The sequence below is a fragment of the Antrostomus carolinensis genome, unplaced genomic scaffold (assembly GCF_000700745.2).
Source record: "Antrostomus carolinensis isolate BGI_N321 unplaced genomic scaffold, ASM70074v2 scaffold21310, whole genome shotgun sequence".
In the NCBI taxonomy this organism is placed as follows: domain Eukaryota; kingdom Metazoa; phylum Chordata; class Aves; order Caprimulgiformes; family Caprimulgidae; genus Antrostomus; species Antrostomus carolinensis.
In genome coordinates this window covers 171799-186856 of record NW_010289426.1, presented here as the reverse complement: position 1 = coordinate 186856, position 15058 = coordinate 171799, and the positions used below count along the sequence as shown (strand labels likewise).

Below are 15058 nucleotides of genomic sequence, written 5' to 3'. Positions count from 1 at the left end.
AAAAATAGTTTAGACATTTTTCATGTGACAATATGAACTTGGCAGTTGACTTCAGATCTGTTACAGTAATGGAGTGTTTTCATGAAGGGCTTCACTTCGGTCATGTTTCTTCAGATAATTTTGGCAAAGTCAAAGCCTAATGAAGAGGAACTATAGTTCTGTGGTTACTTCCACAAAACATTGCTGTTAGTCCTGGGCTGATGTCAAACAGGACAACTTGGAGGAGCCTAGTTGCAATGGTAACATGTGGACAAAATGTCCTGGTGTTTGCTTCCTAGTAAAAGCAAATTTTGAAGGAATTAACAATATTTGAGGTGCTGCTTCAAGTAACTGATCACCACTTAGGTCAGACAGTGTGGTGATCCGCAAGGAACCAGTGATGTTTTCTGTTCCTGGGAAGGAACAAAATGAAATTTTTGCTGCTGTTTTACCCTGATCACGAGGCACTCATTTTGAGATGGCATTTTGTGGAGGTCAGGGTATGAGAGCTAGTGCATGGTAGAGACTAGGTCGGGGTGCATAACTCTATTATCTGTAGGCCAGTGGGAAGGATTTTGCAGTCAGTTCCCAGGAGAGAAATCATATAAAAGTTATTTCTAGCTTTTTTCCTTTCTTCCTAGTCCTCTAGCCCAACTGTTTCTCTGTAAGAAGTAATGCCAAGAACTGATAAAAAGCAAGGTATCTGCGATGCTTTATCTAGTACATTTGAACTCTTGAATAGTTATTACCTGTTTGTATATTATTTCCAGTAGAAGTCTCTAAAGAGAGAAATAACCATAGTGAAACCATTGTCAGCAGACCCCAAACCACTTTATTCACTTGAAAAAAATAGAAAACCTCCAAACTCCAAATAAATTTTCTACCATATTTGAAAACGAAATCGTCCATGCACACATAACCAAACCAATTTTCAGGTTAGGTCAGGAAAGTTCAAACCCTTCCTCAGGCCATGCAACAATGAGATGACCAGAATGCAAGACACTAAAATGGAATTGAGCCAGGTCAGATATTTTACAACCCCTATCTTTTTAAGAGTCCCACAGGACCTTAACTGAGGATAAGTGCACTGGACTTTTGGGCTTTAGTGGATGGAAATGACGATTGCTCCATATTCCTCACCAGAGCATCACCATGTGGCACTGCCTAATGAGTCAGAGGGAAAGGCACTCTCCCACCAACACCACTTCCTCCGTGTCCTGGGATTTTCTTTGCAAGTCATCTATTCAAGGCTTGGCTAGGTCTTGACCTCTCTTGGCATGTGAAATCTAAACCTGGTATGACTCCAGACTTCCCTCAACCGCATCTGGTTTGAATCCTGTCAGTGCCGAGATGAGTGTTACCGCAAGAATAAAAAACTCTTCAAGGAGTTGTTTGTTTGTTTGTTTTTTTAAGGGCTGACTTCTGCCAAATGTGAAAAAGGTAGGAGTTCTGTGAGCTGTAGCTTCTTTCCCTTTGAGTCCTGATGTGCTGATGGGCCTCCGGCTCCTATCAGCCTCATTCCCCATGCTTGATCTCTGCAGAGCAGGGTTTGCATTTCTGGAGAATTACGTGACAGTTTCTGATAAGGACAGATGGTGAGCAGAGACTTGGGCTCGGTTTGCACACAGATGTTGCATTGCTTCAGGTATGTTGCACTGATGTAGCGTATTGGGTGAGTGACCTTTCACAGAGGAACTCGGTGAAACTGAGGGACACTAAATTTCTTGAGGTGCCTTGTGCTGAAGAGCAGATCATGCTTCCTCCAAAATCTTGCACTAGATGCAGTGGTTTCCTATCCTTCATTTGTTTTTTGACTACATTGCCAAACTGGCCTTCACCCAGACTCTGGCTGTTGTGATTGATTTGATTGCTTTGGTGTTCATTAACCCAACCCCAACCCTACCAACTCTGTGTTCATTGGTGGCTGTTCTCCCAGGCAGAGCAATTTTGTGGTCAACACATTCACCAGCAAAATTGCTGTGATCTAGTGCAGTAAGGATTTGTGTGTATGTGTATATGTGTGTGTGCAGTCTCCCTTACTTACCAGTGCAAGGTCTCAATCTAATCTCCTCCTCTTCCTATCATTCTCAGTGGGTGAAAGCTAGGGTGAAAGATAATCTCCTTGCCTACACTGCATCATGGTCTGCACTCCCCTGATTGCATTTGAGTTTCAAATGAAAGAGCCTCTGGAGTCTAGGAGCAAATCTTCAATTAAAATGAAACCAGAGACTTTTAGAAGCTGTTCTTGAAGGCTGGAGGTAGAAGATGCAGAAGGTGCAGCCAAGGAATCTGTCATTGTTGGGAATGTCAAAAGAGCTTGACAAAGATGCCAGTAAAAATCCATGAGTACAATAGCATGAGCTACATATGTTGTTCATTTTTGGCTCATCAAACTTTTGCCCTGCTTCGTTGAACAGCAAAATGAGAGCTTTCAAGTGGGACTTGTGTAATTAAAAGTTTATCTCCTACCCATAGCTCCTTACAACTCTTCTTGCACTTGCTCTGTCCCTCAGATACTGTATGGGCTTAGAAAATGGCCCGTAACTTCTTGTACCTTTTTTGATTGGCTAGAAACTCTTTTATAGCAGACATGAATGGTTGTATTAATCCTTACAGCATTCATGAGTACCAAATGTGGACTGCAGTGCTGGGTGAGAGTAATTATTTTGCCATTACATTATGAACAGCTCTAAAACTTGCACTGTAATGTGACACACAAAAGGAAATTGTTAATATTAGAAGTTCAGTTCCGGATAGTTGAATTTCCTTGGTTACTAATAACACTATAGATTATTTAAACCATTAAATATTTTAAAAATCCACTTTATTTTCACTTGTTATGTCCTTTGCTTATTTTAGCAAATCAAGTAGCAGATACAACTGAAAAACAAACAAAGCAAACAAACAAAAAAACCCTCCCGAAACATGCAAACTGCAAGACCTTAAGTCCTATTTTCAAAGTAAACTCCAAGCCAGCCTGTTCCCACAATGAATGCACGTAGGAGCTTACACCCCACTGAAATAAATTTGGGCTGCAAAAGATACATGAAAGCACAAAAATATGACTGATGGGACTTTCAAAAGCTGCTAGCACATGGAAAACCGTGTTGCTGGGATTTCAGCATAGCTTTGATTTCCAGGGTTGATTTGTTCGTCACTGTGCTGTCTAAACAGGTAAAATAACCCACTGCACCTGAGCAGTTCTGTTTTCCCATTCCCAGACCACAGTACAATGGCCCCATATTTGCCTTTTGCAAAACTGCAGAGAAATGTTTAAATAAAATTTTGTGCTGAATTATTAAAGCCACTGCAAATGTTTTCATTAAAATTTTAGTATGTTTAATAACCCTTCTCTTTAATTTTAAATAGAACCAATACTTGGTGACTTAATTACCCAGCAATATCTCTTTTTTAGATTTTTACCTTATATTAATAAAATCAGTGTATTTACATAGTTCCAACCTAAGCACATCTCGTTTTACTGAGTGCATCATTTAAAGGGCACACAATGTTAATACATTTTGGCTCGCCTGAGACTGTACATCATGCTACACTCTGAATCCCACAGTGAGTTTTATCCTGTGCAAAAAAAGAAATAATTTTCTCTATCTTTCCTTGTAAAATGTTTAAAAACCCCCCTCACAGCTGTCTGTTCATTTTAAACTGTTCCCAGCTTTTATTGAGGTTATACCTCAATATAAGAGTATATATACCTCAATACCTAGCGTATCATCTAGACAGACTTTATCTGCTCTTGTGGAAAGCAAAAGCTATAAAGTGTGAGTCGAGCACCTGCAGTTGGCCATGCAAATACAGCAGCCACCTCATCCTTGGCTCTGTATGGTTAGAGAGCTTGGCAGAGTGAGTAGAAACAGGTCTCATCCATCTCTTCACTTAGATGCCATAACAGAAGCATAAGCTGGTGTTTGGTTGAGGAACCTCCTGCTTCTACTTCTGGTCCAGCAGTATGGACTGTCACCAGAACTGTTAGCATGAGGAGGAAGTCTGGAGGACTTTACCAGCACTGATGTTGTAAGAAACCCCCTTTTTTTCAGGCAGGACCCCAAACATAGCTACAAGTCCCTGGAAAGGGGAGGGTAAAGAATGAGTGTGCTTCTGCCATTGCTGCATTTAGGAGAGAAACATCTTCAGTGACTTGGGATCAACATCGTGCTTTTGGGAATTAGATGTAACATCTCAGGTTGAGTTGGGATCATTTAAGGCTTAGCTGAGGAAGGACTGGAGATACTGAATTTCCTACCTTTACCTAGCTGAGCTTAGTGTCCTGCTTTTATCTGAGCTGAAGGAAGGTTTGGGGCATCTAAAATTGGTGTGGGGTTCTGTGTAGGCAGAAAGGGAAGCAAGAGCGGTGGCCAGGGTAAGAAAGGCCACAGCACAGCCATGAGGATGGAGGTCACTGGCAAGTGGTGGCATGGTGATGAGCTGCGCCCAACTATGGCAGACGCGCAAGGGCAGGCTTTTTGGCCTCAAAAGGCCGTGTGCGTGTGTGCATCACCCTTCAGCCAAGACGGTGACTCTTTTAAATGTTTTCCTGCATTTGCATTTACAAAAGCTGGATAAGCCTTTTTTAAAAAAAATCTGATAAGTAGCAGGCAATTGAATTAACCACTGTTGACTGTATTGCTGTCTCTTAACAAACTCCATCTGTATGGTCTCCCTTTGTAGACACAATTTTATAACTTAATTTCCCTACCAAAACATCAGTGTTTACTTAGTAAGAAATCTGTTCTTTGTCAGCTTAAAACAGTGATTTCTTTATTACCACTCTACGCAAGGAATGACAGCACAGAGTTGGCACTGGAGCAAGTCTGGTTGAGTCTACAGCGTTGTAATGGAAACAGGGTGAACCGAGGGTCGAGTATAATGGGATTTGTATACAGAAATGTGTCCGCATAAGGAATAGCTACATGAGATAAGAGAATGAAAGATGAAGCCGGCAGGTCTCCCTTCGCATGGCGGCGGGAGGGAGGTGTCACCGTAGGTATATGGTGCTGCTGACATAGGAGATGGGGTTACCTCTGTGGCGGCGTAGCAAAGATACCTAAATCACACATGTGTGCTCCAGTACTAGCTGTGTGCTGGATGGCCGGTGGTCGGTGATTACCCTGAGAATGTCTTGTATGTAATATTTCTTGATTTTGGGAAGCATAGGGTCAAGCTATTACAGTCTGTGGCCTCCCTAAAAAATTTCCAGCAGGGTTGTCAAACATAGTATAGTGAATTTAGCCCAAATAAGAAGAGGCTTGCAGAGGTTTTTTGCTATCTTTCGCAGCACCTGAAGGAGTTTTTTGTGATTCCCAAGGGTTTTGCAAACCACAAGTTTAAAAGACCTTGTGTAAACTTTCAGCAGTAGACAGCTGGGGAATATCAGCTCCTTATTCCTTCTTTGATAAATATATTATACTTTCCTGTGTAATTGGAAAACTGGAATAATGGGAGAGCAGCTATAGATAATGACATCAACAGATCTGAAAGCAAAAGGGTTTTGGAAGGAAGGTTTCTTGGGTGGTACATGAATGATGAAATATAAAATACCTCATCCATGAACTGATGATTTGGGGGGTGAGGGGAGCATCCTGGCTCTTTTGAAGTCTGTTGGAGTTGTACAGTTGAGCAAGCAGTGCTGAGGTTTTACCACAGGACTAGGGTTCTGTTTGTTGCGTTTAGTTTCTCCTGTTATGGAGCCTTTCTTAGTCTTACACCACAGTCCAGAGCTGGCAGAGAAATGCCAGTTGTTTATCACAGTCAACTGTAGAGATATTCAGCTTTCTCTGAATTATTTGTGTTTATCTTTTCCTATGGAAAATTAACTCCTAGCTGAATGTTGTCCAGATTTTAAAAACATTCATGTTTCATTCAGGTTCACCTTCTTTCTGATGATAAAAAAAAGGGGAGGGGAAAAAAAATGTTAAAAATAAGAAATTAAAATAGAACAGCTAACATTGTTAATTATTTTGCACAGAAAACTCCAGACGTTTCCAACAGAAAAGCTTGTTTAGAATAAAAAGGCTTTTCTCCCTGCAGTCACATCCATGAAAAACTTTTACCTAGTTCTGTTTTTCACCATGTAATTGCTTGCTTTTCAGCATACTTGTAGCAAAGGAAAGGATAGTTATATCAGCCAGCCTGCTGGATCAGATCTTACATTACATCTTGAGCTCTTTGAGTGCCATTAGCATTTCCTTTTAGAAGTGAAGAAATATTGACAGTTTGGTAGGTTATCTCGCATTTTACTGCGCGTTAGGGCACTTCAAAGTCTTTATGTAGTGATGGGAACTGTCATGAAGTAGACGTGAAAAGGGCCTTTGGTCCAACTAAACCTGTCAGCAAGAAGATTTAGGGCAGGTGGTTATTATTAGAAATCAATGTATTTATTATATATTGTTCAGGAATATTTCCCTTTGGAGGTTACTGTGAGTGCTGTTACTGTTTAAAATGTGTCACATGCCAGTAAAATTAATTCCTGCAGAAAACCCATGGAGCCCTGACCAAAAGCTTTGCTGTTGTAGGAATATTTGTCTTGTACATCTTTGTGCTGCGGTGCACTGGAGGCAGGTACACAGGGAGCATGCCAGCAGCGTGTCCGGGGTGTGTGTATGTGTGTGCGTGAGATGTGTTTCTGTGTCGCTATCACAGTCACCTCTACACACAGAGCTCCTCTGACTGCTGTGTCTAGAAATGCTTTGTAGAGATCTGTGCTGTACCTGTTCCCGTTTCTTTTTATTCCTCTTTGTTAACCGTAGTTTTCTGGTTGATTTCAACAGCGTATTGCTGCTTAGAGCAGGCACATCTTCCTAAAGCCTGAACACCAGTGATTTTCCCTTCTACTTCAGAAAAGAGAAGTAGGACATTTTAACCTTTTTATAATTAGTTGGGTGTAGCTTTTCCTTCTTTGGTGTCTTGTTTAGTTATAGGATTTAAGGACCTTGGATATGGGAAGAGGACATTCCCAATAGAAAAGGAGCATATTAACAGCAACATTAAAGCTGGAAGTCGCTGTCCTGGAACAAAGATTCATTTTCTATTCACCCTGTGATTTACAGCACATTCCAACCAAGTGATTTGGCTGTGGTCTTCTGGCATAACATTGTTTGCCCTTTCCCTGACATTTTGCATATAAAGAAAAGTTATGAGCTTCTTGGGCATTCAAGGTACCAGGAAATGCAGGAGTATACCTAATTTGTTAACATGAAATTATAGATGTCAGACATAGACTCTGTTAGTTAACGTTGGTTAGAGTAATGCTGCAGCCAGTTGATTGTATTACAGTCATGATGAAGAGGAATGGTCCTTTTTTGCTTTTCTGGGATATGACGGGTATAGAGCCAAGGCAGATTTAAAGTGTAACGAATGAATGAGCATTTTCTATGCTTTGCCTGACTCTTCCATGAGCTCCATTCCTGGGGTGTTGCTGCCACTGACTTGCCCTCTCCTCAACAGGTTAGTGCTGGCATAACATTGAAAGGAACTTTTCAGAAGTACTATAAGAATAGCCTTTTAAATGTTAAAGCCCTCTGTAGCACTTGAACGTTACTTTCTTTTAAGAGAGAAAAGCCCCCACCCAAATGTAGCATGGCAAGAAGACATTCAGCAGGGATCAGAAATTCAGATTTCCTCCCCACACACATACACTTCCCATTTGTTTTCCCAAGCCCAATGTCTTCACGGCTACCAGCAAAGTAAGTATTCACTCAAAAGTGCTAATATCCTCAACATGTGTCCCAAAGGAAATCAATCAGATGCAGAGAAATGGCTGTGTCGCATCCAACACATCTTTCCAACACCCCTTTCCCACATGCTTTCACCAGTGCAGAATCCTCTCAGATCTCACTCAGCTTCCTACTCAGCTCTGCCATCAGGATCTGGTCCATGTTCCCGCCTTTCCCATCTCATTCCCCACTGCTTCCCACCTTGCTTGCCCACCTCCACATCCGCAATGCCACTGCCCTGCCCTCATCACCTCCCTGCCCTGAACCCACAGCATTTCAACACCCCAACTCTCAAATTTTGTGACTTCTGGAATCAAGTTCTTATGCCTGGTGGTTCCAACCTGAAGTTCACATGCCTCCATGTTTGCATTGCTCCTTCAGTCTGTTGCTGAACTGCTTTCTTTGGCTCTTGCACTTTTATCTGTACTTTCTTTCATGCCTTTTCTCTCACCTCCTTCTCTCTCTCTCCCTCAGCTACCTTCCTTGAAGTTCCCCTTTCTTAAAATATGCTTCTTCTCTGAAGGCTTTCATCATTAATCTCTCAAGAAATTATTTTAGATATTCATCTGCTGTGCTTTGATTTATTCGTAGTGGAGTGTTTTTTTTTTGGCGGGTATCTCACAAGGATTGAGCTGGTCATCCTTCTACCTCTGTCGCTGAAGGAAAGCTTGTGTGAAAAGGTGGGCTTTCAGAAGTTAAATTAAAAGATCATGTAAGTAAGATAATTGGATAAAAAAGGATATTAGGATCTGAAACAGAATGTTTACTTGCTTTGATGTGCTTTGGGAACATATGTCTGCACAGTGGGCTGTGTGGCTGATTAAGTATGAAACAACCCAAGAAAAAAATCACCACCATTAAGCTTAAATCAAAGATCTCTCCTCAAGACACTAATTTGATTTGGGTTTGAAGGTCCCGAATCAACTCTAATTTCTACCTTTGATGTCTTGCTTCTTTGTGTGTTGTGTAATGGAGGGCAACCTTACTTATTAAAAATTTGCATCTTTATTCCATTTTTAAAGCAAATATTGATATTGTTGTTGTTATTGTGTTGTAGTTGTACCTACAAGTGTCAGCCAGAACTAGACCTGCATTGTGGTAAATGTGGCATAAATGCAATAAGAAACCACATGTAGTTAGGAAAGTTTATAATTTGAGGACCTATTCCTCTGCTTAGGCTCACAAATTCACTCCCTCCAAATGATGCTGCCAACAACCTGTGAGCTTAATAATGTTGTTAACTTATGATGATGGAGAAAAAAAGAAAGTATTAAGTTCCAAACCAAAATACTTCTGATTTCATGGATAACAATAATAATACTCTTATATCAGATTAAACTAAGCCTTTTGTTCTATTTGTTCTTCAATCAATTTAGGACTGAAGTCAGGTATGTTTGAAAATGGAACGGTCTTTTGAAATGAAAAATGAAAGATGTTTAGCTTTTCCGATCTCTTCCAAGTGGGACATATAAGCTGGCATCTTTGAGTTGATAGCCCTATGTTTGAGCATCAGATCACTTGACTGGATAATTATCAACTTGTTGCCATGCCGGGAGAGCTGGGAAGCATGGGTGATTCCCCATCACCTCATTACCGGGCTGCCTCATGCTCCCCGGCAGTGGCTGGGGGTGGAGTTTCGTCTGCGAGGCAGCTCCGTGTTGCTCCTCCCAGAGCATCCTCTGCTCCCTGAGCCAAAAAAATGGGAGAGGGATAAATCTTTGTGAATTATCAAATGCCATGTGAATTCGATAGTTGTGGCCCACGTTTGACCTCTGAAAGGTACCTTGCTTTGAGGGACCTCGTGGGGTTTAATACTGAGTGTACCACACAAGTGTCACGACCTCTCGCCCTTCCTGTTCCAAGAGACTTTAAATCAGAAATAAACAGAGGTGAAGTTGAGGGGCTGGTGAGAGCTGTTTAGACTGAATCGTTTAGCATGAATCCTGGGGCATTTTTGGTTTCCTGCTGGATACAGCTTTGGCATCCCATATGTAGAGTGTCTGCCATGAGCATGGTCCATTTTTGGGGGCATCCATATGACTCTGCTTCATCTCATGCCGACTTCGGGTGGTTTCTTTGGTGTTCTGGGTACAGAGGACTTGCAAAAACTAGGCCAGGAAGGTTTTTTTTAAAACAAAACAAAAGCAAGGATTTTTATGTGGGATTTAAAGGGGATTGTTGGCTTTATAAGCTTTTTTCTTCTAGCAAAACTCTACCAGGCTGATAGCCCTCCCCATGAGCAGTTCTGTTCCTAGCTTCCATCTCTGTGTAGCAACTCTGCAGTTTTTTTATTGTACAGCAAAACAATTGCCTGTAAGTGTCCATATTCCATTAAGCATATGGAAAAGTATTCATCCCTTTGTTTTCCACTGAATGAATATATTTGGCATGTACGTATTAATTTAGACTAGTCATGGGACATTAGTGCTGGTTAATTGTCCCCATTTTTCTGGGTTTTGTTTAACTGCTGGAGATTATTTCAGAAATGTACAACTTCTTTAACTGTTGCATTCATTGCTGGGTGCCCCTTGCGTAGGCTCCAGACCTGCACACAGCAGTGGGGAGATGGTGTTGCATCTCCACCGTGCAAGGTTTTGGGATTACTAGTGCATGACGGCAGGGGGAGAGCGGGATGAGAAAAAGCCACCCCAAGGCCCCATTCATAGCAGCCAGCACTGGTTCTGCCAGTCCCTGAGGGGCTTTCCTTCCCAGGAGCCCAGACCAGCTCCTCAGAGATGATGGTGCTCCTCTGCCATGGGACCACAAGGATCCTTTCTCAGCACTGTTTCCAGCTGCGCTGCACTGAGCACAGCACACACACACACACACCTCTTGTGTGCAGCGGCATCAGGGGCAAGTGCTTGCCAGGCTCTGAGGCACACGTAGGGACACGCTGGTCTACGTCACTGAAAATATATGGGCTGAATTTTTTTGCCTTGCTTTCCAAAGAAAAACTACCAGCTACTTCCCCCATCCTTTGGGATGAGACTATGGAGCTTTGGACAAGCTGGTGTTCCTTTCAGCAAAACCCAGGCATCAGGAAAGATAAGCAGATCTCTCTTCCTTAATGAAGGACAGTCAAGGAGTGACCAGCCCCTGGGAAACCACCGAAAAATCTCTTAATGTCCCACCAGCAGTGTGTGTCACACTTTGGATGCTGGTAGCTCTCCTTGTGCTGGTCATGCTCCTCTGCTGCTGCATGTATCTACTGCCCCACGGTCCCGCTCTGCAGGCAGCTGGAGACAGGTAAATAGCGCAAGGGTTTCTGTTCTCCAAGGACAATTATCCACTGCTCTGTAAAGCTTTCAGCAGCATTGTGTGCCCCCAGCAGCACCATGTCTTCCCCACCTCAATGGGAGGTGTTAGAGAGTGGGGAAGTGAGAGCCTCTCCTGGGTGGGGGACGAAATGAATCTGGGCTCACATGCTTTGTCAGGTATGCAAATTGCTCTACGAGTCCTGAGCATTAATTATAGAGCCTGGGCTTCTTGTCGGAGCCGCGGGGAAAACAAGCCCCTGGCTCCCATTACATTTAATGGCGTTTGGACACCCAATTCCCTTAGCCTATTTGAAAACCAGAATCCCAGTGTCTTCAGAAATACAACGTGGTCAGGTGAAATCCCTTGTCCCGCTGCAGGCAGCAAGACTTTTACAGCATTGGCTTCAGCAGATCCCTCGGCACTGGGGTGTTTTCCTTGTACAATCCACAAGATCCAAGGAGGGAGCAGAGAGGGATGTATGGAGAGCAGAGGTCTGGACAAGGAGCTCTACAGACATGTGGAGAAACCCAGCTCTGGCACTGTGGCACCTTTGCATGGGCTGGTTCACCGCACCAAGCTGGAGACTGTCCCTCTGCGGGGCTCAGGGCATGGGGATGGGGAACCCTGCTTGCCTGGGAGGTGCACTGGGTGTGGGGGCAGAACCACCTTCCCCCAGCATTGCTTCATGTCTCCTCCTTTTAAGCCACTGCCTCTAAAAAGCAGCAGCTAGTTTCAGTCTCTTTGCCAGTCTAGGAGGAGACCTGTGAGGCTGTGGCTGCCACTCGCTGTGTATTTGCAGAGTGCTGATGTGGTGGCACAATCTGGAGCAAATTTTAGGGGAGTTAGGAGCAGAGGATCCCTCTGGCTGAGTGAGCTGTTCCTGGTAGGCAGCTACTGGAAGACACATTATTTTGGGGCGTGCTACACCATGGGGTGGTGCTTTGCTAGAATTGTAGGTGTAGAGTGGTGAGATGTGATTCCTGCCTGGGAGGGCTACAGGAGGCAGACCTGGCTGGGAGTACAGTTGTCCTAGTCCATGGATGGGGAGATGTGGCCAGGAGAGGCTTTAAGCTTCTTTAATCTTCTAAGGCTGTAAGAAGCCTGCTCTCCAACCCAGTCTTTAAGCACACGATCAGCCTCATGTTGAAACACCGCCCTGGTCTCCAGCTGCATGCATTTTGGGTGAATTCTTGATCTTTTTCCCAGTGTTACCTTTTTGGCCAGGGTGGAGTTTTCCTGTTCTGAGGGACTCCAGTATTTCTGTCCAATTTAGCACAGAGAAAATGAACAGCAAACCCTTCATATTGTTATACACATTTTAGATGTTGGCCTCACAGTTTGATCAGCAGAGGCTCCGAAGGCTCGTAAACCTGGTAATACATAGTTCCAAGCCTGCATCAAAGAAGTTCACAACCCTTTTGGGAGAAGCTGTGAGTACTGATGAAAGAGGGAACTTATTGTATATGTAAGAAAACTTCTTTCATGGCTTATGTATTAAGGCAGGCTCTGTGGCCCAGGGAAGATTGGGGCTGCTTTTAATTTACATCCCCCCTCACTTATATTAAGTCTTCGTCAGAAGAAAAATTAGTCAGATGTTTTCTTAATGACATCATTTTTTTTAATCCTGTTTCATTTTTTCCAGATGAGGCGGTGGAGATTATTAGAAATGAATTGAAACTAAATCTGGAACAGAGACTTTGATTCACTTCTCCCTCCTCCCTAGTAGAAATAAATTGGTCGGCTCCGTGCTCGGCCGCCTTTATTAGCAACCTCGACAGAAACCAGCCCCGGCGGCCTCAGCTGCAGCTTTCCCGAGCTCGCTGCCGTGGCTGACATCATGGCAAGAGGCACCGGAGAGTGACTTGGAGAGGGACGTAATTTTGGTAACAAAATGCCATAGTGAGGCAGCTGGGGAGGTTATGAGGTCTGAAATAGCCATGCCATCATAAGTTTGTCTTTCAGTGCTGTAAAAGAAAACAGGCTCGATGCTGGTGGGTGTTCCTCCAGCAAAACCCCGGTCTCAGTCCCATGAGCATGTGTGTGTGTGTGTCGGTGGCAGTGCATCTCCTCAAGTTCTTTATACCTGATAGATTTTCACTGCCTTGTATTTCACACCAGTGAGCCACAGAGTGTATTGCTACAGGAAAGTACTTTGAACTATAAATATTTTAAAAGGCATTTAATTTACTACCCATCAGCAGAAAGTGTTCAAAAAGCCACAAGGTTTACTAATTTATCAGAAAGACAGAGAAACACGCAGAAGATCAAACAAAGACAAACATGCTCGTAAACTGCTGAATAAGTCTGCAAAGCTTATATTACATTTCTGTGTGGTTTTGTTGATATGCAAGTATTACAAATAAATTAAAATGCACCTGAACTGTTGATAAGGCAGGGTGGGACCGAGATCCTGAGGTGCAGGTGGCATGTCTAAACTGCTCAGACCCTCGTGTTTGTGGTTGTCTGTGCATGGAGAGACAGATCTTACATGCTCTCGCTGATGGCATATTTGGATATTCTTAGGGAGGGACCTTTGCAATACCGTCCCTTAGCTCAGCCCACATCCCAGATCCCTGACCTCTGAAGCCTCAGATCGCCATGGTCTCCTGTGCCCAGGGTGAAGCCCCATGGGGTGCACATCCATCTCCTTCAGCTTTGCCAAGCACCCAGCCAGGTACAAATGCCATCCCTGCCATGACCTGTGTCTCCACACAAGCTCTGTTTCCAGCAGTCTGTGAGTACAGAGAGAGTTAATACAAAGCAGATTTTGCTCTTTCGTTTTGCCTAATGACAGCTCTGCCTCTTTTGGTGTGTAGCTCGGATTTTCTGCTTATCAGGTCAGGGTGTGTAACTTTTTCTCCCTTCCTTGCACCTTCTGTGGTTTGTCTAAGAGGCTGGAGGGTACAGTAGGAGACATGTCTGGGAGGTGTCCATGCACTTTCCCTTCCATCTTTGCTCACTCTGAGAAAACTACTCAAATGCCGAAACATGCCCAAGATTTTTTTTTTTTTTTTTTTTGTTACCTGCTGAATCCTTCAGCATTTACTGACTTTCTCAGGTAACACTTGGCCTGAGGAAGATCTAAGGGATTTAACAGAGGTGGCCCCAAGAAAGCATGCAATAAAACCTCTCCTGAACTTTTGCCCTCTGAACTGTACCGCCGACCTGTCAAGGAGGTTTGTGCAAGACATGATGGACGCAGGCGGGGAGGGCTGCTCCACCAGCGCTGCCCAAGTCGCGCATGCTGAGCCAAGCAAAGCACATCACCTCCAGGTCCTATAAGTACTCCTTGCACCTTTTGCATCCTTTCATAGGCAGCCCTGTCCAGGGCTTTGTCTGCATGTGGCAACATTAAACATCTGGTTATCCAGAGGCAGCAAGGAGCTTGCAAATCCTGGGTTCGCCTCGAACGTCTTTGTGTAGCCAGCCTCCCTGTGCAAGGAGACAGGGTGAGATCTCTAGCACAGGCCATGCTCCACACAGCCTGCGTGTGCAGCTAGTGCCCAAAGCAGCTCAAGCCCCTTTCCAAGGCAGCCACATGTTGTGGGAAAGCTGGCACCGGCTTCAGGCCCTGCGTATGCCAACAGGGATGGTTTTTCCCACCATATCCTCAACCTCCTCCCTCATGGGTGAAGGCAGTGGAGTGGGAGGGAGAAGGGCAGCAGGCAGCCATGCCCGCTCCAGGGAGGCTGGGAGTGACAGCATGTCTCTGTTTCCTTCCCAGGCCTCCTCCCCTGAGTGGCAGCCCCGTCATCTCCGACATCTCCCTCATCCGCCTGTCTCCACACCCCGCCGGGCCCAGCGAGTCACCCTTCAGCCCGCCGCACCCCTACGTGACCCCCCACATGGAGCACTACCTCCGCTCTGTCCACGGCAGCCCCACGCTCTCCGTCATCTCTGCTGCCAGGGGCCTCAGCCCTGCTGACGGTAAGATGTTGTGCTGCTGGTACTGCAGCGATTTTGTAGCTCACCAGCACTGAAATTCCCTAAAACCCAGGGATTTACAGCTGCAAAGGCCCCGCAGCTGCTCTCTGAAGTGGGAGAGCTGTCTCTTTTTCTTCCTTCACCCCCCCCCCCCTCCTCACCCTTTT

General features: G+C 44.3%; 1 protein-coding gene across 1 annotated transcript in view; it reads left to right on the top strand.

The window, feature by feature from the left end:
- Nucleotides 1–15058, top strand: part of GLI2 (GLI family zinc finger 2) — a 65502-nt gene that overhangs the window by 10871 nt on the left and 39573 nt on the right. Inside the window, 1 exon segment of the mRNA XM_010170444.2 lies at nucleotides 14692–14894. Within this exon segment, the coding sequence (XP_010168746.1) occupies nucleotides 14692–14894 (203 nt within the window).